This window comes from Galleria mellonella, unplaced genomic scaffold, assembly GCF_026898425.1.
Source record: "Galleria mellonella isolate WM207_F2 unplaced genomic scaffold, CSIRO_AGI_GalMel_v1 utg1267, whole genome shotgun sequence".
Taxonomy (NCBI): domain Eukaryota; kingdom Metazoa; phylum Arthropoda; class Insecta; order Lepidoptera; family Pyralidae; genus Galleria; species Galleria mellonella.
The window spans coordinates 581,107-604,554 of record NW_026441987.1 but is presented as its reverse complement, the minus strand read 5'-3'; the positions used below and the strand labels follow the sequence as shown (position 1 = coordinate 604,554).

At 31.6% G+C, this 23,448-nt stretch overlaps 1 protein-coding gene across 6 annotated transcripts in view; it reads right to left on the bottom strand.

Annotated features, from left to right (window-relative positions):
• LOC113512279 (atrial natriuretic peptide receptor 1) overlaps nucleotides 1–23,448 on the bottom strand; it is a 369,824-nt gene that overhangs the window by 226,207 nt on the left and 120,169 nt on the right. For 3 of the 6 annotated variants that reach the window (XM_052900303.1, XM_052900307.1, XM_052900312.1), the window contains exons 5-6: nucleotides 5,637–5,834; nucleotides 5,112–5,311 (exon numbers count right to left, since the gene is read on the bottom strand). In XM_052900303.1, the coding sequence (XP_052756263.1) occupies nucleotides 5,112–5,311; nucleotides 5,637–5,834 (398 nt within the window). Of the gene's footprint in view, nucleotides 1–5,111; nucleotides 5,312–5,628; nucleotides 5,835–23,448 lie in introns of those variants that run through there. The other 3 variants (XM_052900317.1, XM_052900323.1, XM_052900326.1) reach the window with 3 other exon arrangements.

The following is a 23,448-nucleotide window of genomic DNA, read 5'->3' as shown; positions in this document are numbered from 1 at the left end:
GCGTTAATCCGATATTTTTCTTCAATCTCTTCTGACTTATTACGTCTCCCTCGCGTACCTCTTTAGAAGGGCTCTTAACACTCTATACCAGTGATTTTCAACTTTTTTTTTATTGCGGCACATAATTAACGATTTCAAAATTTGGCGGCACACAAAGTAAAAGATAAAAATTATTTACTTACTACAACACACTGCATAAATAGTTTATGACAAAAATTTTAAATATTTGCAAAATTTGGCGGCACACTTTTAAAATTTGGCCGCACACAAAAGTGCCGCGGCACAGTGGTTGAGAATCACTGCTCTATACTATATACTACTTATCTTACCTCTGTTTTAGTCGTATTCTGCTATTAATCAGCTGTGCTAGCATAAATGTATTTCGATATAAGGAATGCAATATCACAGTAAAATTAGTAATAAAATTAGTGCAGGCATCCATAGACTAATGTGATCGTTTTCCATCAGACGGGCAGTATGCTTATTTGCCACCTTTGTGTTATAAAAAAATCTAAAAGAAAGTTCGGCGTCTATTTTTTCTAATATATCGAGTACCATAATTTTTCTATTTCTTCCTGGAGAAGGAAAAGATTGCTAATAATGGATACTAGCGGCCCCATTATTAGTAATATTTATAATTAGTTTACGACCTCTATAATAATGAGATCTCAGGTTTGATTCCCAATCGGACCTACAGATAACCTACAGATTTTCGTTGTCTACTTTAGCTTACTTTTTTTTTATTATGGCACGACATACGAGTACACCGTTCCGAGCGAACACAGAAACAGTATGGTCCTTGAATACGATCGACCGAAAAAGAATATTTACTCTCAAACAGCTGACTAAAGTTTTTACCAGCCTTTCTTACTGTTCCTTGAACCTTCTTTTTTTGAAGTTACTTAACTCCATAGAGAAAAATGTACAATATATGTTGTATATGAATGTATATGTTACATTCATATACAACATATATTGTATATGGAACAATGTTAGTATGTAATAGTAGTCATAAGTATGTTACATATATGTTAGAGTCATGTAACATTCACATATATATTTATTGTCAATTCTGAACCGATTTGGATTTTTTTTAAAAAACGCATCTGTTTACTTCCGTGCCGATTTCATTAAAACTTTATCACCACTAAAGTTATTTTTCATTGATCTTAAATTACTTGAATTAATTGATCCAAATTTAATGTCGGATTTATATTTGCAGCTTCTTATTCATTACAGTTTGACAAAAAATTTTTGAGATAATCTTGGAATAAAAATCTAGCGGTCAGGTCATTTGTCAGCCAAAAGGGGAGGATTAATGTACTGGAAAACATTACTAGATAGCTAAGCTAGCTAGTATTTTTATATGTACCTTGATAACGTAATGTCCGTATAGTGATATAACATATTTTTAACCGACTTCAAAAAACGAGGAGGTTCATAATTCGGTAGTATTTTTTCTGTTTGTTATCTCATAACTCCATCAGTTATAAACTGATTTGGAAAAAAATCTTTCTTTTTTATCTAAAAAGATATACTTACAAATTGGATTCATAAAAATTTAATTAAAATCAATCCAGTATTTAAGATTTTGGATATACATACTGGTTTTGGTTGGTTTTATCATAATTGAATTTTTTTTGTGTGATACAGTCTTTAATTATTGAGCTATAACTACAAACACTAACAAATCTATTAAGTATCTATTTTAAATTATATTAGAAAGAAATATTTTTTATGTGTTAAATTTAAAAATAACCAGTATTTATTGTCAAGAAATTATGTATTTTTTGTCAAGAAAACTAGTTTTAAGACCCTTAATTATGAGTGGCCATCATATGAATGCATAAACAGCAGACCCACTGTCACCTGCTTTCTACATTTTTAAGGCATCTTTGAAAACTGAAAATCTTAGTATCTCTAATCATGGGTGCTCAAAAAACTACCCAGAGTAGAATTCATTTATAATTATAGAAAAATGAATATGTCATAAGGAGTTATTTAATTAAAGTTCATCAGGACTCGTTTAATATTTTTATAGAAAAAGAAACACATCGTCAGAACTTGTTCAATATGTTTATATAAAAAAAGGGATATTTCACCAGACCTCTTTTAAAATGTTTACTTAAAAAATACTTTATCAGGACTCGTTTAACATTTTTAGACAAAAGTAATAATTCATCAGTACTCGTTTACTATTTCTATATAATTTTTATGTGTGAAACTGTACTTCCACAGGTGTGTTCACAGCATGTAATCTAACGACACGGTTAAATCAAATCTCACGGGTTATTGTCGTGAGTTATTGATATAATGGAATTACGTCTGGCTCGAGCACAGTATTCGATTATAATTTATGGGTATTAGTGGATATAAAACAGTTTTATGTTAGAAAATTTTAAACGAAAACATTAAATAAAATACTTTTGTGTAACAATACTTTTTCTATGACGAAACTAATCGACTTTCTCCAAAGAACAAACTCTAAACACAGAATTTTGTCTCGTTTTGTCTTCAAATATTGTTAATATTAAGAAGAGGTAGTGTCTTACCTCATATCATATCATTCAATACATTCAAACATACAAAACACAAACATGCATACAATCTCATTTCCTAAACTTAAACACCATATGTATTCGTTTATTAGTAATAATTCAAGGTTTTTAATGGGTAACAGTGGGATGGCAACTTTGCCTACGCTAATGGTATACGCTGACAGAGCACCAGTCAGAGACGGTATAAGAAAAAGCAGGTCAGTTGGCCCATCGTGATGAATTCACCTGGAATTAAGTATGACGGTTTCCAAGGGAGGATCACGAAGAGATTGACCTGGTAGGGTATATTGCTGGCAATAGGGCTGTTAGTTCCCCTTACTAACGATTCCTTTTCCCCAATAATTCAAGGTAAGATTTGACGGAAGACTGATAAACTTCAATCGTTACAAAATTTTACTGATGATAATGCGTAAGTTACACATCAACATAAAACATTATTAATGATTGTGTCCCGCAAAAGATAACTGACTTCAATTGGGATAAAACCAGTTACTTTGATCTAAAATCTAAACTACTCAACCAATTTTGATAAAATTTATACGAGACCTATCTGTAAGCATGTCCTTTCAAATAAAAAAAGAATCATCCAAATCGGTTCAGAACCAACATAGTTCTGAGGTAACAAAAAAAAATACATCAGAATTAAAAACGAAGAATTTTAGAAAACCGTTAAAAATACAGGCGAATTAAACATTATCTTTAAGTCTGTTTTCCTTAATTAGGAACTCGGTTTCTTATTAACATACTCCTTATAAAAGCCAATAGGTTCCTCTTAAGTTGAAAAGGCAATTTTTAGTCCGACAACGTAGTGTTTGTTTTATTTAATTACTACTGGCCGAACCGGCTTCATTTTCTCGGTACAATATGGTTTTTACGGCGCGCTCTCGGCAAACTTTTTGCTTACATCTCGATTCGCTATTATCATTAACTTTGAGCTCCTGCTAGTGACAGGTCAGTGTTTAATGGAGGGTTATAACACGTGAGTAAATATTCATAAAAAAATATACTTATATTTCGCGTAAATGCGTAGTTTTTTAATGTATGGGAATGGAATAGTAACTCCGCCTATGCTGATGAGACATCAGCGAGGGATGATTTATTTAAAAGTGCAAGAAGATCACGCGAAATGAATTGAGAGAATGGGATTATTAGTAATAAAGTCTTAAACTCCATTGCTAGCAATATACCCATATAATTATAGAGCTTTCGTAATATTTATAATTAAAAAATATTACTAAGATAGAATTTTTTTTTATTCAACTTAGAATGGCAAACAAGCTAACGGCCCACTTGATGGAAAGCGGTAACCGTTGTCTATAGACATAAGCAGCACCATAGACACTAAATTCACGCCATATCCCACCCTTCAAACCGAAACACAGCCATGCAAACACAACTGCTTCACGGTTGAAACACGAATGGGACAGAGGTACTCAAGTAATCGACTTTTGTACAAAGTCTCCCTCTCCCTCTCCCTTCGACGAATATTTCAAATATTGTCACTATTGTTTGACAGGAAACGTAAAATTTTCTTTACGTTGCTAAATTTGTAAAAAAAAAAAAATATAAATATTAACCAATAACCCGAAATCTCTGTGCTTCAGTGCGAAAAAATAAACACGTGCATGTGTAAAAACCACACAATAAAGTAAATATGCGAATTCATTCAATAAATTCACACATTCAATAAACTATTATAATTAAGGTAAATTGCCTTAATTATAATAGTGTATATAATAGTGTGAAATTGTCACAAAATTATTTGACCTTCACCAGAACACAGCATTTACTTATATGTACCGTTCGATACCAGATTAGGGGAGCACAAAGTAAATTAGTCATTAGTCAATCAATAGATTAACAAAAAAGAATTAAAAAGTATCTACTAGATAAAAGCCAATTATTCAAATTACCTTTCCAGTGTGACCAATTATACTGATGACAGAATTATCATCAGTATGATTGGTATGGCAGAGTATTCAATGTACCATAGATTCGACACCATAGATAAATAATTGTACTTAATATATCATAGTTCTTTATTGTAAGTCTAAATGTTTAAAAAATTGTAAGTTTAAAATAATAAAAGGCCCGCCAAAATACCTAACACTGTCAAATTGGGTCGTCACTTCACATAATCCGTAATAGGTACGTGCTGTGTTACAAAAATAAAATTTATAAATTTTATTTTCGTGTTTTGTACATGAAGGACTATTGTTTAGTTTTAAACTTTCAAATATAAATACCGATAACATGATAATTTAACCAACCACCGGCCGCATTAGTTTTAGAAATAAGGACCACCCATAAAAATTGTTTTTACCATAGTAACACACACTTTTATTGTGCATATTAAAACAAAGTGTCCTAGTACCTAATACAGGTTTAACAAAGATTTACGTTACGATCATCTTCACGTTTACTTGATAATTTTGTATAGATATCTGTGTTTCTAACTCTATCCGCTAGAGGCGCAGTTGAGTGTCAACAACTTATCAAGTAAACGTTACAAAAATAAAACCCACACACACACACACGTCAAACCGAACTCACTTGCAAATGCGTTCCCTACATCCTGTAATAGCATGTCCTCATGACTCTCTTCTGGAATTAACTCCTTCCCAACCACCGTAAAGCCTTCCATTATCATGTATGAATGTATGTTGCTTGCTAGCAAATATCCCCCGCTACCTCCAACGTACTCATCGTAGGCTGGCGTGTCGTAAAGTAACGCCGTTCGCGTCCATCCGTATCTGTAGAACGCAAGATTTACTCGTAGCGACATCTGTTATCGAGTAGAATAAACACTGAATATTAAGACTACGTTCCTATTGGGGTGATGTGCTTAGATAATGCCATCTGTCGGGTGGTTGTAAAAATATAAATAAAATATTTCCTACGACTACTAGGGAATAAATTAAATTATTTATGTTAAGTTGTTACAACGCCATCTGTTGTTTATTATCTGCACGCATTAATAAAATGCTTACTGTTAGCTCTTGTCATCGCTTACCTTGTAGCTGCACGCGTGTCTATACTGGATCAGAGAGAGAATAAATGAAGCACTTACTTGTATACCTGTAATTTAGGTAAATCTTCAAGTTTTCGGTGTTGTTCTTTCCGCCGTCAGATGTCGTGTCCCACGGAATGTAGGTTATGTTTTCTTTCTTCAAGTAATTGGCGAAAGTCTTCATCATAAGGTGGCAAGTCGACTTTCCGGCGATGTGTACTTGCGCCTCGGGTTCCGTTATGAGTAGCAGTTGCCGCCAGTTGTAACTAGATGGAGTAAAAAAACGTGTCAGTGCAAAACAAAAACACACGTGCAGAAAAACTGTGCGAAAAACGTTCATATTTAATGAATTGTGTCCCTATTACTATTAAGAAATACAACTTACAAAAATATTTAATGTTTTTTACAAATTGAAACAAATTGCTACTTCGATTTCTTTCTTTTACACTTGTCCTTAATCTTAGTTTTAATAATAATCTGAAAATGGCTTTATTTATTAGTTTGATATCTCTTTAAACTTTAATGACTCAATTAGTCTTCGTGAAATTAGGCATACATATAGTAGGTACTTCAGATGGAGCCACTTTTTATCGTGGAAAGTCAATATGATTCAGTAATACGGATAAAGTGGGGGGAAAGGGATTGTTAGTAATGGAGACTGAGAATCCCATTGCTAGCAATATACCCAACCAAGTCAACCTCCTCGCGGTTCTCCCTGGAAACTATCATGGTTAATTCCTGATGAATTCATCATGATGGGCTAACTACTAGCCTATTTTCATTCTCATCTATCACCCTTCACTGGTGTTCCGCCAACGTAACCCGTTAGCATACCATTTTCACCCATCAAAAAAAAAATACGGATAAAGTATCCGATATGCGGATATTAAATTAAAAACATCAATTGTGTAAAGCTTAATTAGACCTTTTTAAATTCAGATACTATTAGATAATTTTATATATATTTATTTTTTAATAATTTCTTTAAATGCAATTTTATAACATAAGTGTTATCTGAAAATGATCATAAAATAATGTTTCCTAATAAATAATTTGATAGTGAAAAAATATTGGGAAACTAATGCCACTAAAAGATTACTTATTTCTTTTAATTTCCTATAATTTTCTTATTCCATATCTTTATAAATTCCAAATTAGTCTCCGTTTGGCAGAAAATGCAACTGACATATTATCAAAAAAGAAAAATGGAAAATAAAGTAAGTAGGATGCCGTTGAGTGGAAAACTCAATCAAATGTTATATGTGAAAACCACTACTTTCTCCGGATGAATGAGGGCGAAAAATATCCGATGAATTCATCTAAAAGCCCGGAGTTAAGCGCACACCTAATTCCATTTAAGTCCATACAGCTATTTAGTAAGATGGAAAAAAAGATTTTACTGCGTAATAGCTGTATCTTACAGCTTTACTTACATGAATCATCCAATAAAATATTCTATGTGTTAAGTTAGTACCATTCAAATCCATTCAGTCGTTTAAGCGTGATTAACGTGATTGATGATTAAAACGTAAATGTAGTTCCATACTTGTTTAGAAGCAGTATGCAAGCACTTTAGATACAATACTTATTTATTTATTTATTCTTTAGTTTAAGGTATGAATACAAAGCGGACTTAATGCTAAAAGTATTCTCTCTCAGTCAACCTTAGGAAAATGTTAGAAAGCTCAAATTTTGGTACAAATTTTTATATACAATACGTATAATTCATACTTAAATTTACATAGATACTTAAATATATATATAAAACAAATGTATTCACACATAATTATAAGATATACAATATAATATAATAGATATCCCATACTTCAAACCGAAACACAGCCATACGAATACAACTGCTTTACGGTTGAAACACGAATGGGACAGAGGTACCCAAGCAAACGACTTTTGTACAAAGTCTCCTTCTGTCTATAGACAAATGAAATAAAGATATACGAGTTATATAAGTAATAATTTATATGAAATATATGGCATCATAACAACATTATTACATTAAATTATCAACAAGTTTTTTTTTTTTTTTTTTAATATTTTAAGGGCTTTTACCTTCTTCAGATATATCAGTCCTATTGTACCCTGAACTGATTTCTCCAACAAAACTTTATCTACTTTCCCTAGAAAATAAAGATATATCAATAATTTACAGAGATGTTCAAAAATTTCTGGTTTAATTCAGCTAACATAGTTTGAATAAGACCAACATTCAATTTATTTAAGTTAAATATATTCTTCTCTTTTCGTGTTAATACGACACTCTAATAGAATATGATGCACATCATCGATGGTACTACAAGTTTGACAATGGGGTGACAAGGACTTTCCCATCATATGTGCAAATTTTTTGATGGATAATGACCAGAACTCTCTAACAGCTAATTTAATACAGTACCTATTGATTTTAATTCCACAAAACCAAGGAATATGTGGTGGTTCAGCCTGAATAGTTTTGTACCAAATGCCTTTTTCTTTTGAAATTTCGTTAAAATATTCTTTCCAATCTTTTTGACATTGATTTTTGAATTTAGATATATAATCAGTAAAAGGTGGTAATGACTGATGTTCCACTACCCTTCTATGCCCAGTTTAGCTAAACGATCTGCTTCTTCATTGCCCCGTAAACCAACGTGTGCTGGAATCCATTGCAGTATTAGATCAATTTTGCTTAGGTTTAATTTATGAATGAGTTCTAAAATTTTGTAAGCAATAGGAATTCCTCTTTTTCCAGATGCACAATAAATTAAGTGTTGTAATCCGCTCTTACAATCTGATAAAATTACACATTTCTTAACATTTATGACAGATGAGATATATATCAATGCTTCTAAAATTGCAATTAATTCCGCTGACATAATAGACATATTACAATTGATTTTAAAGCAACCGAAAACAAGTTGAAAAATACATTCCAACGACTCGTTTCGACAGGATTCGAACCAACGATTTTCGCTATTCGAACTAGTTGTGTTCTTAGTTACACCACAAAAGGAATACTATCAGTTGGTAAATTTTCAATTTTTTTTTTTACCAAACAAAGTAAATATATTTAATTAAAAGTAAAAGTATCACATTAATTTCTTTTTTTTTTTTTTTGTTAACTTGTGCATTATTAGAAAGTTCATGACAAATTCAAAACAAGACTTTTGTTTTATTACACAATAGCCGACACTTCAATACCATACAATTTAAATACTTATGGTTGTACTTTTAAAACATACCTCGAGAACATATATCGTCTTCAAGTACGTATTTTTAAGATAGTTGTACCAAATAATGTTAAGGATCAAAATATCTCTGCGACTATAAATTATTTCAATATTAGCATACTTTTCCAAATCACCATAAAGTGCCTGTTGCTAAGAGAACAATTCTATAATTTGCTTTCTCCCAGTACAGTAACACGCAAGGTGATTCAAGGTAAATTAATCACGTTTATGATCCCTCGATTAATAAATAACTTGAACCATAATTTACGAGTTTTAAAATTGTAAGAATATAAAATATATATTAAAAAAACATTTTATGTCTTTATTGTAATAAGTCAGCTCGGCACTAGTTGATGTAATTATGTACAAATGGTAGATTTGAAAAAGCCATTCAGAATAAATCTTCTTTGATTTCCTAAATGTAGCTCATAAGTTAAATTATAATTGATGGATTGTTTTGTCTAATAATTAAATATAAAATATATCAATGGTTTTATGTAAGTCTTTGATATAACCCTTTCAGACCCAAGATTTTTTTTCAGATTAAATATATTTTCGTGTTTTGGAGCCAAGCCATCTTGCCGGCACGCACGAGACTACTGTACCACCTAACCGCTAAAATTAATTCTTATTGGCTGGTTTAGAATCTCACTATCATGTTATTTTATCTTCGTGTATAAAAAAGAATTGCGCGCGATTTTAGAATTTTTTAAAGTTACAACTCACGCCCGTATCGTTCAGGTCTGAAAGGGATAATATTCTACCAATTCCAGGAACACATATAAAAATAGATGGTACCTACAACTGACCACTACTATCTACAAGGTCAAAACTCTATCTAAAACCTAGACTACTTTGGTTAATGCTGATAAACCCGATAAGCCTGAAAGGGAAATTTTAGTACACATACGGGAAAATATTTCAACAATAACGGTTAAAATATTACTTGTACCCGAGGAGCAGCGTCTACGGGCCTGAGATGACTAGTAAATAATAAAGTGGGAGAACATACTATTAATATTATAAATGCAAAAGTTTATAAAAATGGATGAAGGTTATGTTATATACTGATTCATGCAGGTAAAGCCGTGAGATATAACTAATTTAAAACTAAATAATATTTTTGCACATAGTACTGTATTGTCTCCGAGGTTGAAAAAAGAAAGCGGCTATTATTACTACATAATAAATAAATTTATCTTACTGCATAAAAATTGCAAAATAACAATTTTCTTTATTACTTTATTATATCACCCGTTAACTGTCCACTGATTACTATAGAACTTCCCCATAAGAGTAGTTTTGTCAATAATTGCCATGGATTGGTAACAGTTTGTCTTTGGTGATGTTTTAATAAGGACACTGCTGTCCATTCTTTGAGCAATAATTTCCCTTAGTTGCCTCTTACGACACCTACGGGAAACGAAAGGGGTAATTGTCTTTTTCTTATTAACAAATAATAAACTAATTGTTAAACCTACATGATAGTACAAATATTTTACTCTATAAAACTTATTTTAATAGAATCCTATTATTTCTTATTGCCGATATAGTGAACAAAAAATTCACATTTCACTGCACAATTAAATCTTATACATACAAAAAACAAAGAAGCATCATCTCTGGGATTATGATGTTACATCTACAAAGAGTAAACAGAAAAGCTTAATCTACATATTGTGTTAATACTATGAATACTAATTGCGATAACCAATTTTAATGATTTATTTTAAGTCCCGTGTTTAATGAAAATATTAACCGGTGTTTTTATAAAAATGTATAATAAGATTTTAAAAGAACATTGTTATTACTACACACGAATATATTTTATTATGATTTTAGTTTCTATTAAGTTGAATATAGTGATGTTAACTACTTAATTGCTAATAATACTCAATTATCTATTTACTAATCGATCGGGACAGTACAGAGAATAAACCCGTGTGTTTTTATTAATGTAATGATAAATATAAATATACTTACAAGCTATTTTTGGATACATTGAGTGTTGCAATTTTAGGAAACTTTATTTATATACTTTTAGAGTAGTTTGTATACACAACTGTGTTAACATGATATTACGTTACGGACACAAAACAAAACAGTAGAAGTTATATAAATATAAATAAAAATATATATTATTATATATATATATATATATATATATATATATATATATATTCTTAAGCGACTTGTTTAATAATATAAATAAAAATAAATAATAAAAATATAGATAAAAAAATGTAACAAAGTTGTTGAAAAGGTGATTCTATAAACACTAATATAATTAGTTTTACGTGAGATCTTACAAGTTTTTGTAGTGCAAGAACTGCCTTGATAGACTTGGCATTTTTTTACATATAATGTTTTTGACGGAATATTATTACTACTTTAGATGATATAATGGCTATAAGTTATCATTAATTCATGTTGTTACTCACACTTGATTACGTATAATCGAAACCAAACGGGAGAAGTGGAAGGGATTGTTAGTGCCCTATATTGCTAGCAATAGAGACTAGCGGCCCTACTATAACAGGTCGACCTTCACGCAGTTTCGGTGGTATAAAAAAAATACTATAAGAGATTATTCGATTTACTTCAGATTTTATTTCTGGCACAATTAAAAAGTTAAAGAGGAACATAAAGTTACCAACTTTTGTCTCTTTAGAAAGCTACGTAAAATATATACTAACTACGTCATACAGTATTGTGTTTTAATAGAGTTTAATGGAAAGGTATTGTTGAAATTGTCAGAGAAACACGCTCTCAATGAAATTTAATTATAAGTTGATATATTCAATTAATCGATTAATTATTTGCTAAATGATCGATTTACTATTGAAAATCAGCAGACTAGTTTTATATTTGGGCTAATTATTCGTATTTACATTTTCATTAAGTTACAATTGGGCAACACTGGACTATCTTATAGTTCTACATGGAGTTCTTCAAACGGGAAATAAAGAGGTTTCTTCAGTGTCGACAACGCGAGCGTAATACCCCTGGTATCGCAGGCGTTCATAGGCTACGGTAACTGCTTACCATCAGGCGGGCCGTATGCTTGTTTGCCACCTCAGTGATATAAAAAAAAAATTACTCAAAGTTGACCTGTCTCAAAGATACGCAATTTACTTACGCACTTCACCTTTGTTCTATATAAATTCTTATGTCGCGAATTTTTTTGCAGTTTCATTCATCACTGGTGTCATTTAGAGATTAAAAAAATAATTAATAACATTCTAAAAGTCGTAAAGTATGGTATTCTTAATTATTAATTTTAGTAAAAAAATTAAATGCATATACTCGTAATTATTATCCCAGTCGCGATAGTCAGAGAAATAAAATATTTAAGTAAATAATTTAAGTTCCAGAGGCTGTAGACTCTGGGTTCTAGGTAAATGCAGCTTATTTGGACATAAAAGAAATTATGATAGATAGATAGATGTAAGTACAGTTAGATCTAATCTACCAGTGTATTGTATTGAAATGTTTCGCTGTATCTTATGTTAGTAATTCTATAAATAAATAAATTTATTTGCAAACACAAATAACATTAGCTATTGGTACATATTTAAAGAAATTAAATAAAACATATACCAAAAAAAAAAAAACAAAAAGTGCATAAAAGAGGACACACAATTTCTCGATAGAGTAAACGGTAACCTACTTCCACAAATTTCAGCTACCGGATTTTCTCCTTTATTAATTAAATTAATAAAAATTAATTTTTTTATTAATTAAATTAAAAAAATAGATGTAGTATAAGGGGCATGATTCTAAACTATATTTCACGTATTCTGATGTAAGCCAGGGAAATCATTTAGGACCGTTAGAATTCTTAATACTTATTATGCCCTGCTAGAGGTAAATAACGGTGTGTGCCGTTTGTCATTTGCGGATGATTTATAATTATTTTTTAAAGTTACCAATTTCTGTTACTGTGAGATCCGACAAAATTATATTAATAAAATTCTAAGTTGGGCTGAAAAAAGCAGCTTAGTGTTCATTGATACGAAATGTTCGCTCATAACCTTAAATAAGATTTTTAAAGCTTAATTACTAGTTAGGAAACATAGTTATACCGATGATAGTACTAATGTAAGATTTAGAGGTTTTATTGTCTGAAGCTGAACCTTCAGAAAATATATTACTACATTATACACTCAGTCATTCAGAACTTTCGGAACAGAAGAAATCTCTTTTAGAGATAAGTTCACCTTTGCTAACTTTGTTATTAACTTCTTGTTATCACTGTATATTTTAGTGCAATAAAGAGTATATATTAACTATTAAATTTATGCCGCGTCAATCACAAGAATTAAATTGTATACAGGCCATCAAAATGCTATTTATATATCTTTCACAGTAAAGAAGAAAGTAATACAATTATCTGGAATGCACATTAGACAAAATATATACTCACGGTGGAGAAAATCCAAAGAAAATTTATAAGGTGTCTGTAACAAAAACAGTATGGACAGTATGTTGCGTTTCCTACTATATACTCTACTAAGTTCTTATTGGTCATGGTAAATCATAACTCACTTAAAGTGAGTTATCATTAACTGAGTATATTTCAAAAGTGTTTAAAAGGTGTAAATATAATCAGAGCATCCTGACATCGGTACCCATTAGAGCGCCCTCTAATTATGCTCAAGCACGTCGAAAGGACTTTTTTCATGTTTACTTTTTCCGTTAAGAAAAATAGAGCTAGCAAAACAGGCTCCTCTTCCGCTAGTATTAACTCTGCTTAACAGTGCCGTGAACCAATATTCGAACTTGGATTTATTTACTTGTAAACTTGTCAAGTTTAGGCGAATGACAATAAATTATTAAGAAAGTGTCCAACAGTTATATTTTATGTCGGTTATTTTTATTAATTTTGACATCAGTTTTTTTTTACTTATGACTAATTTATATTTTGCCATTAAATATATAATTATATTTTATTATATTATATATCTTGTAATTACTAAGAAAGTGTCCTGGAAAACTGTCGAGTTCCCTTAGTTAATAAATATAATAAATAAATACCACTAGATATCACCATTTAGCGTAAAACTAAGCAGAGATTTGTACTATGGGTATTAGACAACTGATAAAAATATTTATTTTTTTTATAATGATATAGTGTATTAGTTAACAAAATATATTTCTTAAAACTAGTATTAATGTTTAATAATGAATTGGAGGGTAATTTATTGGAGTACATAAACTTGAGAGCCACTGAACACTTTTCTTGTACAACTAAACTTTTTTCTATACCGTTCGCAAACAGTAATGTGTCATATAATAATCCAATATACAGAATGTGCAAATTGTACAATGACATTGACTGTAAATCGGATATTGACATATTGTATTAGAAATTTTCATCATAATGAAGCACTTTACATACATTGATAACCTAATAGTTTATAAGCATAGTTTGGTAGTTTTGTTTTTGATTCTTGTTTTGTATGTAGTTTTTATCATTAATTCTTTTTGTATTAAAAATCAATCTATTCTGTTTCACCTCTGTGAATGTTGAGTACAACTATAATTGGACTGCAAACTTATAATGCTATTGTTGTATTCTATTGTTAACAGTTTTGTTTGTAATCTGTTGATGTACCACAAAAATAAATAAATAAATAAGCTTTCATGATGGAGTTATGAAGCAACAAACAAATAAATGTAGGTAATAGCCGAATTGAGAACCTTGTCTTTTATTGAAGTAGATTTAAAATACGCATGACATGCGTTATCATTTCTGAGGCTTAAGTTTTGGGGGAAAGGGATTGTTAGTAATGGGATCAAATAGCTCGATCACTAACAATATACCCTGCTAGCTCAACCGCTACGCGGTTCCCCCTAAAAACCATCGTGGTTAATTCTAGTTGAATTCATCAGGATAAGCTAACTGACCTGCTTTCATCCTCATCTATCATCTTCCACTGGTGCTCTGCCAGTGTATACCGATAGATGTATATATCCATTATCCTGTAATGATTGAATTTAAATTTGAAATATTATAAACAATTTAATTAAAAAAAAAAACCTCTTCTAAATTTCAAATGTAATGTATTTAACATGCCGTTAGAACTTCGTCATGAGCAAAGAAAATCAATATATTTATTTGATATTATTCAAAGCATCGAAATCTCCATCCTTGTTGAGCAACATTTTATTTAAATATCCTAGATTGAGTGGTCGTTCTAAACCCGTTTTTCCGCCCCAATTTGTAAAACTGATTACTTTAAATTTGTTTATTAGAGCACGTACAACCGTTATTCTTATTTCCTTATTAATTATATAAATGTAAAATAGTTGCGAAAACTCTTTAGATAATATATTTTTAAAGTTATTTAAAAATAGAATAAAAAATATATAAAAACAAAATATGTAATATGTTTGTTATTCTAGTGTTCTTTAATACCTTTATTCGGGAGGAAAGTTATTAATGGATTACGGGGGGACTTAGTAATGGAGACTAAGAATCCAATTGCTAGCAATATACCCAACCAGGTGAACCTCCTCGCGGTTCCTCTGGAAATTATCATGGTTAATTCCTGACGAATTCATCATGATGAGCTAACTGGCCTGTTTTCAGTCTCATCTATCACTCTTTACTGGTGCTCCGCCCGCGTATCCCGTTAGCGCAGGCGGGGTTACCATTCCATTTTCACCCATCAAAAAAAAATACCTTTATTCGGAAGAGAGGTTTTATTAATAATGGAGTCTAATAGCCCCATTGCCAGAAATACGAGGTCTATGAGGTCCTATGAGGTTGTTTTCCACGCGGTTTTCCTGGAAACCATCGTGTTTAATTTTCGTCCAGTTCTACACGATGGGCCAACGGACCTGCTTTCATCTTCACTTGTCATCTATTTTAGTTAATTTAAAAAAAAAACAGTCGTGAACACATATACCGTCATTTATAGGTAATAAAAGACAATATATTTCACAATTACCTTACACTGAAATATTATAATTCACAATAATCCCCCCAAATTTACATATAATTACACTGTGTATTAAAGTTTAAATAAATAAACAAGGTACATATGTCACACATTTGTAATTTAGGTGCTGAACGATTAACGCTAGGCTCCGAGTAGCTATCTAATAACTTGCTTGTAGATGCCTCGTTTAGAGGTAAAACATGTATCGCGAAACGTGCGTAAACAAAATGGCAGGCGGATATTGATGGCTAACATGGAAGATTGTGGAACTTCTGGTAATAACTGTAATGGTTAATCTTCGAGCGTTGGCAGTCACATGCTTACTATGGTAGTAAAATTAAGCAAAATACATATATCATATATATACATATCTGTCACGCCTGTCTCCCATTAGGTTAGGCAGAAACAATGGAACGCCAAACGCCTTTCGCTTCTTCCACATTCATCAATCTTTTCATACATGCTCGCCGGTTACGGATACTTTTAATTTGGCCCTTCTTCAGCACGTCGCCTATTTGTCGACATACGTCCATCTAAGGCGGCCTCTACCGACATCTCTATTCATTCTTGCTCCATAAATCTCTTTCGTAATTCTTCTTTCATGACAAATGACAAAACCAACGCAACAATCAAATAACTAGTGGAATAAATATGGGACCAATAGAGGACTACCTACATGAATACGATTACGAAAAGATTTGTGAAAATCGATTTTGATTAATGATTGGTATCGACTGCTTGAGGACAGCGGAGACCAATCATTAATCTAAGAAAATCGGTCCGGAATTGGCAACGTAATCGCCTAGTATGGTCACAAAAAAATCAGATGAATTGAAGTACCCTCAAATCGCTTCAAAAATTAGTGCAATATAAAATTATATACATAGATATGTAAAATAATTTAAGATTATGTTCTATATTGATATATGATTTATGATTATGTACGATTTCAGACGTGACAAATAACAATTATTGTTATTTAAAAACTAAAGTAGTTAATCACTAATAAAACCAATCAGAAAGTATATCCTATTACATATAAAAAAAGAAATAGCTAAATCTATTTACAAATGACGTAATTATGAGGCAAGAAACATAAAAAATACAAGCAATTTGAGAATCTTCTTGTTTTTTTAAAGTCGATTTAAAAGCTACAATTATTTGCAATACAATGAACTCTATTGTTCAATAACAGTGGATGTCGTAAGAGGCGACTAACAAAACTTTATCGTCGAGGGATGGGCAGCAGTGTTCCTTTTAAAATATCATCAAATACCAAATTGCTAATGATAACTGGCCTATCAAAGATGGCAACTACTGGCAAAACCCCCTAAGAGGAGGCCTATGTTCAGTAACAGACAATTGTTAAGGCTGATAAGAGGGACGCTGCTGCCCATCCCTTCCCATGGGAAATCTTGGATATGCTGAAACGATTTTAATAATCCCTTTTCCATTCAACGGGGACAAACTCGAGACTTGATGCTGCTATTTTGTTTTACAAAATGTTTCTATATATTACATTGCAGTATTCATAAAAGTAAATTTAAAAAATATCTCTGTGCTCAAGTCTAAATTCAAATAAGGATTTATTTAATAAGGTTACCTATCTCAGTTTACGCAAACAACTTCCACCAAATCTCCAGAATGGACTATTTAAATAACATTGTCATAATAAAGAAGAATTTTATCTGGGTAACAGTCCTTTTTTGCGGCAACTGTAAATGTTAAGACTTTGTTAATAAGGAGAATTAAAATAAATATTTTTATTCTACTAAGCGTATTACACTAATACTAATATAATTATATATATATATGTATATATATATATATATATATATATATATATATATATATATATATATATATATATATATTACAATATTATTGAAAAACGATGATATCCGAAGAAGTATATATATAAGTTATGATGTCGTATCGGATATATATATCTATATATCCTGTTAGCTATATCTCTATGTAGATATTACTTTTTTTTTAAAGATAATATCTAATCAAATGGTTACCGTGCCTGCGCTTACTTTCATTTTACGCTGACGGTATACCAGTGAACAATGATAGATGAGAATGAAAGCAGATCAGTTAACCCACCATGACGAATTTATTAAAAATTTGTTACTATAATTTCTGGGGAACGGTGGAAGTAGACTTCAAGGTAATATACCCACTAACAACGGGAACGTTAATCCTCATTACTAATCATTCACCGTCGCTATTATGAGATGGGAGGTATATCGTCAGGTTATTTAGCCGGTGATGGAAAGTGATCCGGCAGTAGCCCACATAAAAGGTCCCTAAGCTGTTTGGGTCTGCATGATGCATTCTTCCTGACGTAAAAAAAAAGGGGGAAACGCGTGGAAGTCGACGTGAGTGGGTAATATACCCACTAACAATGGGAGCGATAGTCCTCATTACTAACAATTTCTTTTCCCCAAAGTACTACTAATAATTTTTTCCCGTCCGCGTGACCAGGATAAGTTCACTGACCTTGTTAAAAAGTAGCTTATATCCTTCTCCGTCTCATAATGTACTTGTATACTAAATTTCATAGTGATTGCTTCAGCCATTAAGACGCTAAGAATATTAGAATAGTGAGAGAGAAGTTGTTTTTTTATTGGTTACCTCTGAGCATTTTAACAGATGAACCAAACATCATATTATTTATTTGGGATGAAGAAAAGCATAGTAAAATCTTAGCTTTATCCCTAAACTAGGTTTCACTGTATAATATGTCCAAGAATTATTTGTTGAATTTATTTATCTAATAAAAATAACAATCATATGGTCCCGCCATAGAGTGGGCCACCCCTTCCTTTCTCGTGGGTACTGTAAGAGGCGACTAAGGGAACTTAATAGTCGAAGGATAGGTAGTTTTGTCCCTCTTAAAACTACTGGTAAAACTCACTAAGGGAGAAGTCTATGTTCAATAGTGGACAGTTAACGTCTTATATGGTATGGTGGTAAATTACATTTAAGAAACGATGTCTATATAAATAATGTTTAAGGAACGTATTCCATTTTTCGCAGTACAAACCATATTAGAAGAATCAATTTACAATCGCTATATGCATAAGAAATGGGATTCCTAATTGAATAACGTTACGAATTTACGTAAATGGAAACATAAAATATAAATCCTTCAAATACGAATGAGATTGTACATAATTGGGTTTCATATCACATGCTAACATATGTAGCAGTATGAAGTAACTTCTAGTCTTAATATTGTTTTTAAAAAACATTACGATTGGATGGATGTCTGGATGGCATTCAAGATAAATAAGAAAGAGAAACAAGAATCCATTTTTTATCTCATCCATCCAACTCTTCCATCTCATACATTCACAAATTAGACAGTCATGATTCATTCCTGTTGCCATTCCTGAGGACTCAGGTGTTATTTCTCTGTACCCAGTAAATTCACGCCATATCCCACCTTTCAAACCGAAACACAGCTATGCAAACACAACTGCTTCACGGTTGAAACACGAATGGGACAGAGGTACCCAAGCAATCGACTTTTGTACAAAGTCTCTCTCGTACTCTCCAATTCTAGAAATAATTTAAGATTTTTCAATGAAATAAACAATAATATTCAATATAAGCTATCACAATTGGTTTATAATTGATTAAAATATCGAATTATATACACACAAGATAATTAAAAATTGTGTTCCACAAAGAAACCTATTTCAATTGTGACAAAACCAGTTATTTTATTCTAAAAAATAAACTATTGAACCGTTTTTGATAAAAATTTCTATGGAACCAATCTGTAAGTATATTTTTTAGATAAAAAAAGAATTTTCCAAATCGGTTCATAACTGATAGAGTTATAAGAAACAAAAAAATACAACTAAAATGAAAATCTCCTTCTTTTTAAAGTCGGTTAAAAAGTCAGTTGACACGTGAAATGAGAACTTCGTCCTTAATTAAGAAATTTAATTGTAAATATGCATTATTATATTATTTCAAAAAAATAATCGTAAAATATTTTAATTTACATTTTATCGTCTTAATTTAATTGCTTCGCCGAAACTAATGCAAAATATTTTTATGTGTTAAAAATTGATTAAGTTTTTACATTAATTAGTGAATTACTTTGTTGTATTTAGTTAATTTAGAATGCGTATATAAATGGCATGAAATGTATTTTCTACATGCACATGCATATTTAGAAACCTTTAACTATAGAAATCAATTACTTTCAGAGTTCTCATCTTATGAATATTGCTACACAATCTTAGATAAAATGAAACATACGACCTGCCTGATGATAATTGGTCACCATATTCGGTGGACGCCAGCAACACTAGAGATGTTTGATATAAAATAGTGTCTTGCCATTTTATTGTACCTTTTGAATTAGGTGCTAGAGAGGTTGCTAAGTAACGCCTTGTTATTTTAGAATAGAAAATACATATCTTTCTTCATTCTATTCCCCTACATACCACCCATTATTGACCCTTAAGAAATCTAATTTCAGCCTTTTTAAAAAAAACCCTATGATAGTCTCTATGATATGACTTAGTAAAAAGCTGTATAAACTCATTTCACAATTTGAATGTTTATTTCTTTTTTCTTTATTGTACACAAAAGGTTATTGGAATGTAAAAACAAACATAATAGTGCATAAAGGCGAGCTTATCTCCAATAGAGATTTCTTCCAGCAAACCCAATATGAGAAAACTGACAGTTCATTAGTAGTTACAGTCATACATGTGTACCAATCGACTTAAATGTTATAGTTAAAAATAAATAAATAAAATGTCTTTACAATTGAAAAGACCGATAGATATAAATAAATAAATAAAAATATATATAAGTAAATACATATAAATAGATAGATATATATTATATATAATACACAAATATAATAAGTACGTACATCAGCATTGTGAGAGGTAATAATTCTTCAGACGCGATTTGAAAATCCCAATGCTTGGGCTATTTCTAATTTTATTAGGAAGTGTGTTCCATAATCTAATTACAGCCACAACAAAAGAGTCTGAATACGCTTGACCAGAATAAATCGGAGTTCGCAATAAAGAACGATTAAGAGTCCTGGTATTGCTTTCCGCTGAATACAGAAAGTTAATCCGCTCACGAAGATATGTTGGTGCAATGGGATTATGCAAGATATTATAAAGAAAAGAGAGTATATGTAGATTAAGCCGGAGCTGAAAAGGAAGCCATTTTAACTGTAGTTCTATAGTGAGAAATATAGTCGAATTTACGTAATCCAAATATAAAACGAATACAGAGATTCAGGAGACGTTCTAGCTTGTTCTGAAGTTCAATAGTTCAGAAAACAAACATCCGCGTAATCAAGAACAGGTAGAAGGAGTGTGTGACATATATTGATCTTTGTTTTGATAGGAAGAAAGTTTTGAAGACGTCTCAAAGAGTGAACGGCTGAGTGCATTCTTTTACTGATAAGATTGATATGCGATAACCAGGAAAGATCGCGATCAACAAGTACACCCAAATTCTTTACCGAGTTAACATAGGTAATTACGCTCCCATCGTCATCATCTGAGTCCTAAGGACTGGCAACGCATGGGGGGTATCATGGGCGAAACAGTATACTCTGTTATGTCCATGGCACTGCTCATATCTATAGGCGACGGTTACCACTTTCCATCAGGTGGGCCGTCAGCTTATATAAAAAAAAAAAACTAAATTGCTACAATCGTTAAACTCTGTTTTTTAGTTAATACAAAAAAATGAACATCTCGAATCTATATAATGACTTTTCGTTTCAAAGCTCAAAACCTTGATACGAAAAAAAAAACTCCGAGAAAATCTCCTGTAACAATGACGACCGGTAAAAGTTGGACCGACCTATTTGTGGAAGCCGCAGCTTTAATAACCTCGGTCAGTGGTGATTCAGTTATTCCGCAATTTATTTATAAAGACGGAAATCCGACGTTTTTATGAAATCGTCTCAAGATCTAAGTGAATTCGACTTCTCCCTTGACAATAAGATACATGTTGTACTTTTAATTCACTTTAAAAGGTTCTTTAATATCATCTTCTTTCTTGTTACACAATATCTCCACTAATTGAAAACGGATTTTAATAATTTTTTAATCGAATGGATTAAGTACCTTTTAAGATTCATATCAGGCTTTAACTGTCCACTGCTGTACATAAGCCTTCCTCATAAAGGGAGTTTTCAAGTCGTTGCCACACTTGGCAGGCGAATTGGTTAGGCTTTTAGTGATATTTTAATAGGGACGCTGCTGCCCATCATCATTAGGTTCTCTAAGTCGCCTCTTACGATTACCACGGGAAAGAAAGGGTGGCTTATTATCCTATGCCGGGACCACATGGCAATCTTTTAAAATTGATCAACACAAATTTTGTTTTTGATGAAAAATATTGAGTTATCTTATTACAATTTTACCCTTTTATTTCCCACTCATTATATTGTGAACTACCAAATTCAAAATGGAAAACAAACCCAACGATTCCAAAAGTAATCGTGAAATCAGTTCAGAGTTGACGACGTATTTAATTAAGTTGTCATTGAATTTATTTTATACAAATTAGAAACAACTGACGCCCTATCTGACGAGAAATGGTAACCGTCGCTTATAGACATGAACAGTACCGATATAAAAAATAACTTTATTCTCGTTTTTACCCCTCAAATACCTAAACTAAAGCATACAAATCGGTAATACGATCCGAGAGTCTGAGCCGAGAGTGCCTTTTAATATTTATTAGCAAGCGTAACCACTATACATCACTAAACACGACAAAATAATTGGCACAAGACGTGAATCAGGATCCTATTTATTATTAAGCATTAGTTTCATTTAATACCTTATTAATTTAATATTTGAACACAAACTTCAATGACATCAATATTAATATTTTTTTTATTTCATTATCATCATCATATCAGCCCTTAACTGTCCATTAAACATGAGCCTTTCCCTTGGGGGGTTTGCCAGTAGTTGCCATGCTTGGCAAGTGGATTGGCAACCGCAGTTAGGCTTCGGAGATGTTTTATATTATAAAACGCTGAGGGGTAACAAACGAACACACTTATTTTCACATAATATCAATAAGGATTTCATAATATGAATTATACTAACAAATAAGACATATCAATATGAGTTTATTAAAAAATCATATTGGAGAAATAAGGATTAAAAGTGTTATTCCTCTGTACCTTGTAAATTCACTTCCATATCCCTTCAAACCGAAACACAGCCATGCAAATAACTGCTTTACAAATGAAACACGAATGAGACAGAGGTAACCCAGCAAACGTTTTATTGTATAAAGTCATTCTCTGGTAAAGGGAGACTTCTCATTTTAAATTCAATTCACATCAAAATTGGTAAAGACGTCGAAAGAGTGTTGGCAGTCAAAGACATATTAATGATAGCGAAATGAAACAAAATAATACTAATTGAATATTTTTTTTATTACAACTTAGAATGGCAAACAAGCTGACGGCCCACCTGATGTAAAGTGGTAACCGTCGCCTATAGACATGAGCAGTACCATGGACATAACAGAGTATACTGTTTCGCCCATGATACCCCCCATGCGTTGCCATTCCTGAGGACTCAGGTGTTATTCCTCTGTACCCAGTAAATTCACGCCATATCCCACCCTTCAAACCGAAACAAAGCCATGCAAACACAACTGCTTTACGGCTGAAACACGAATGG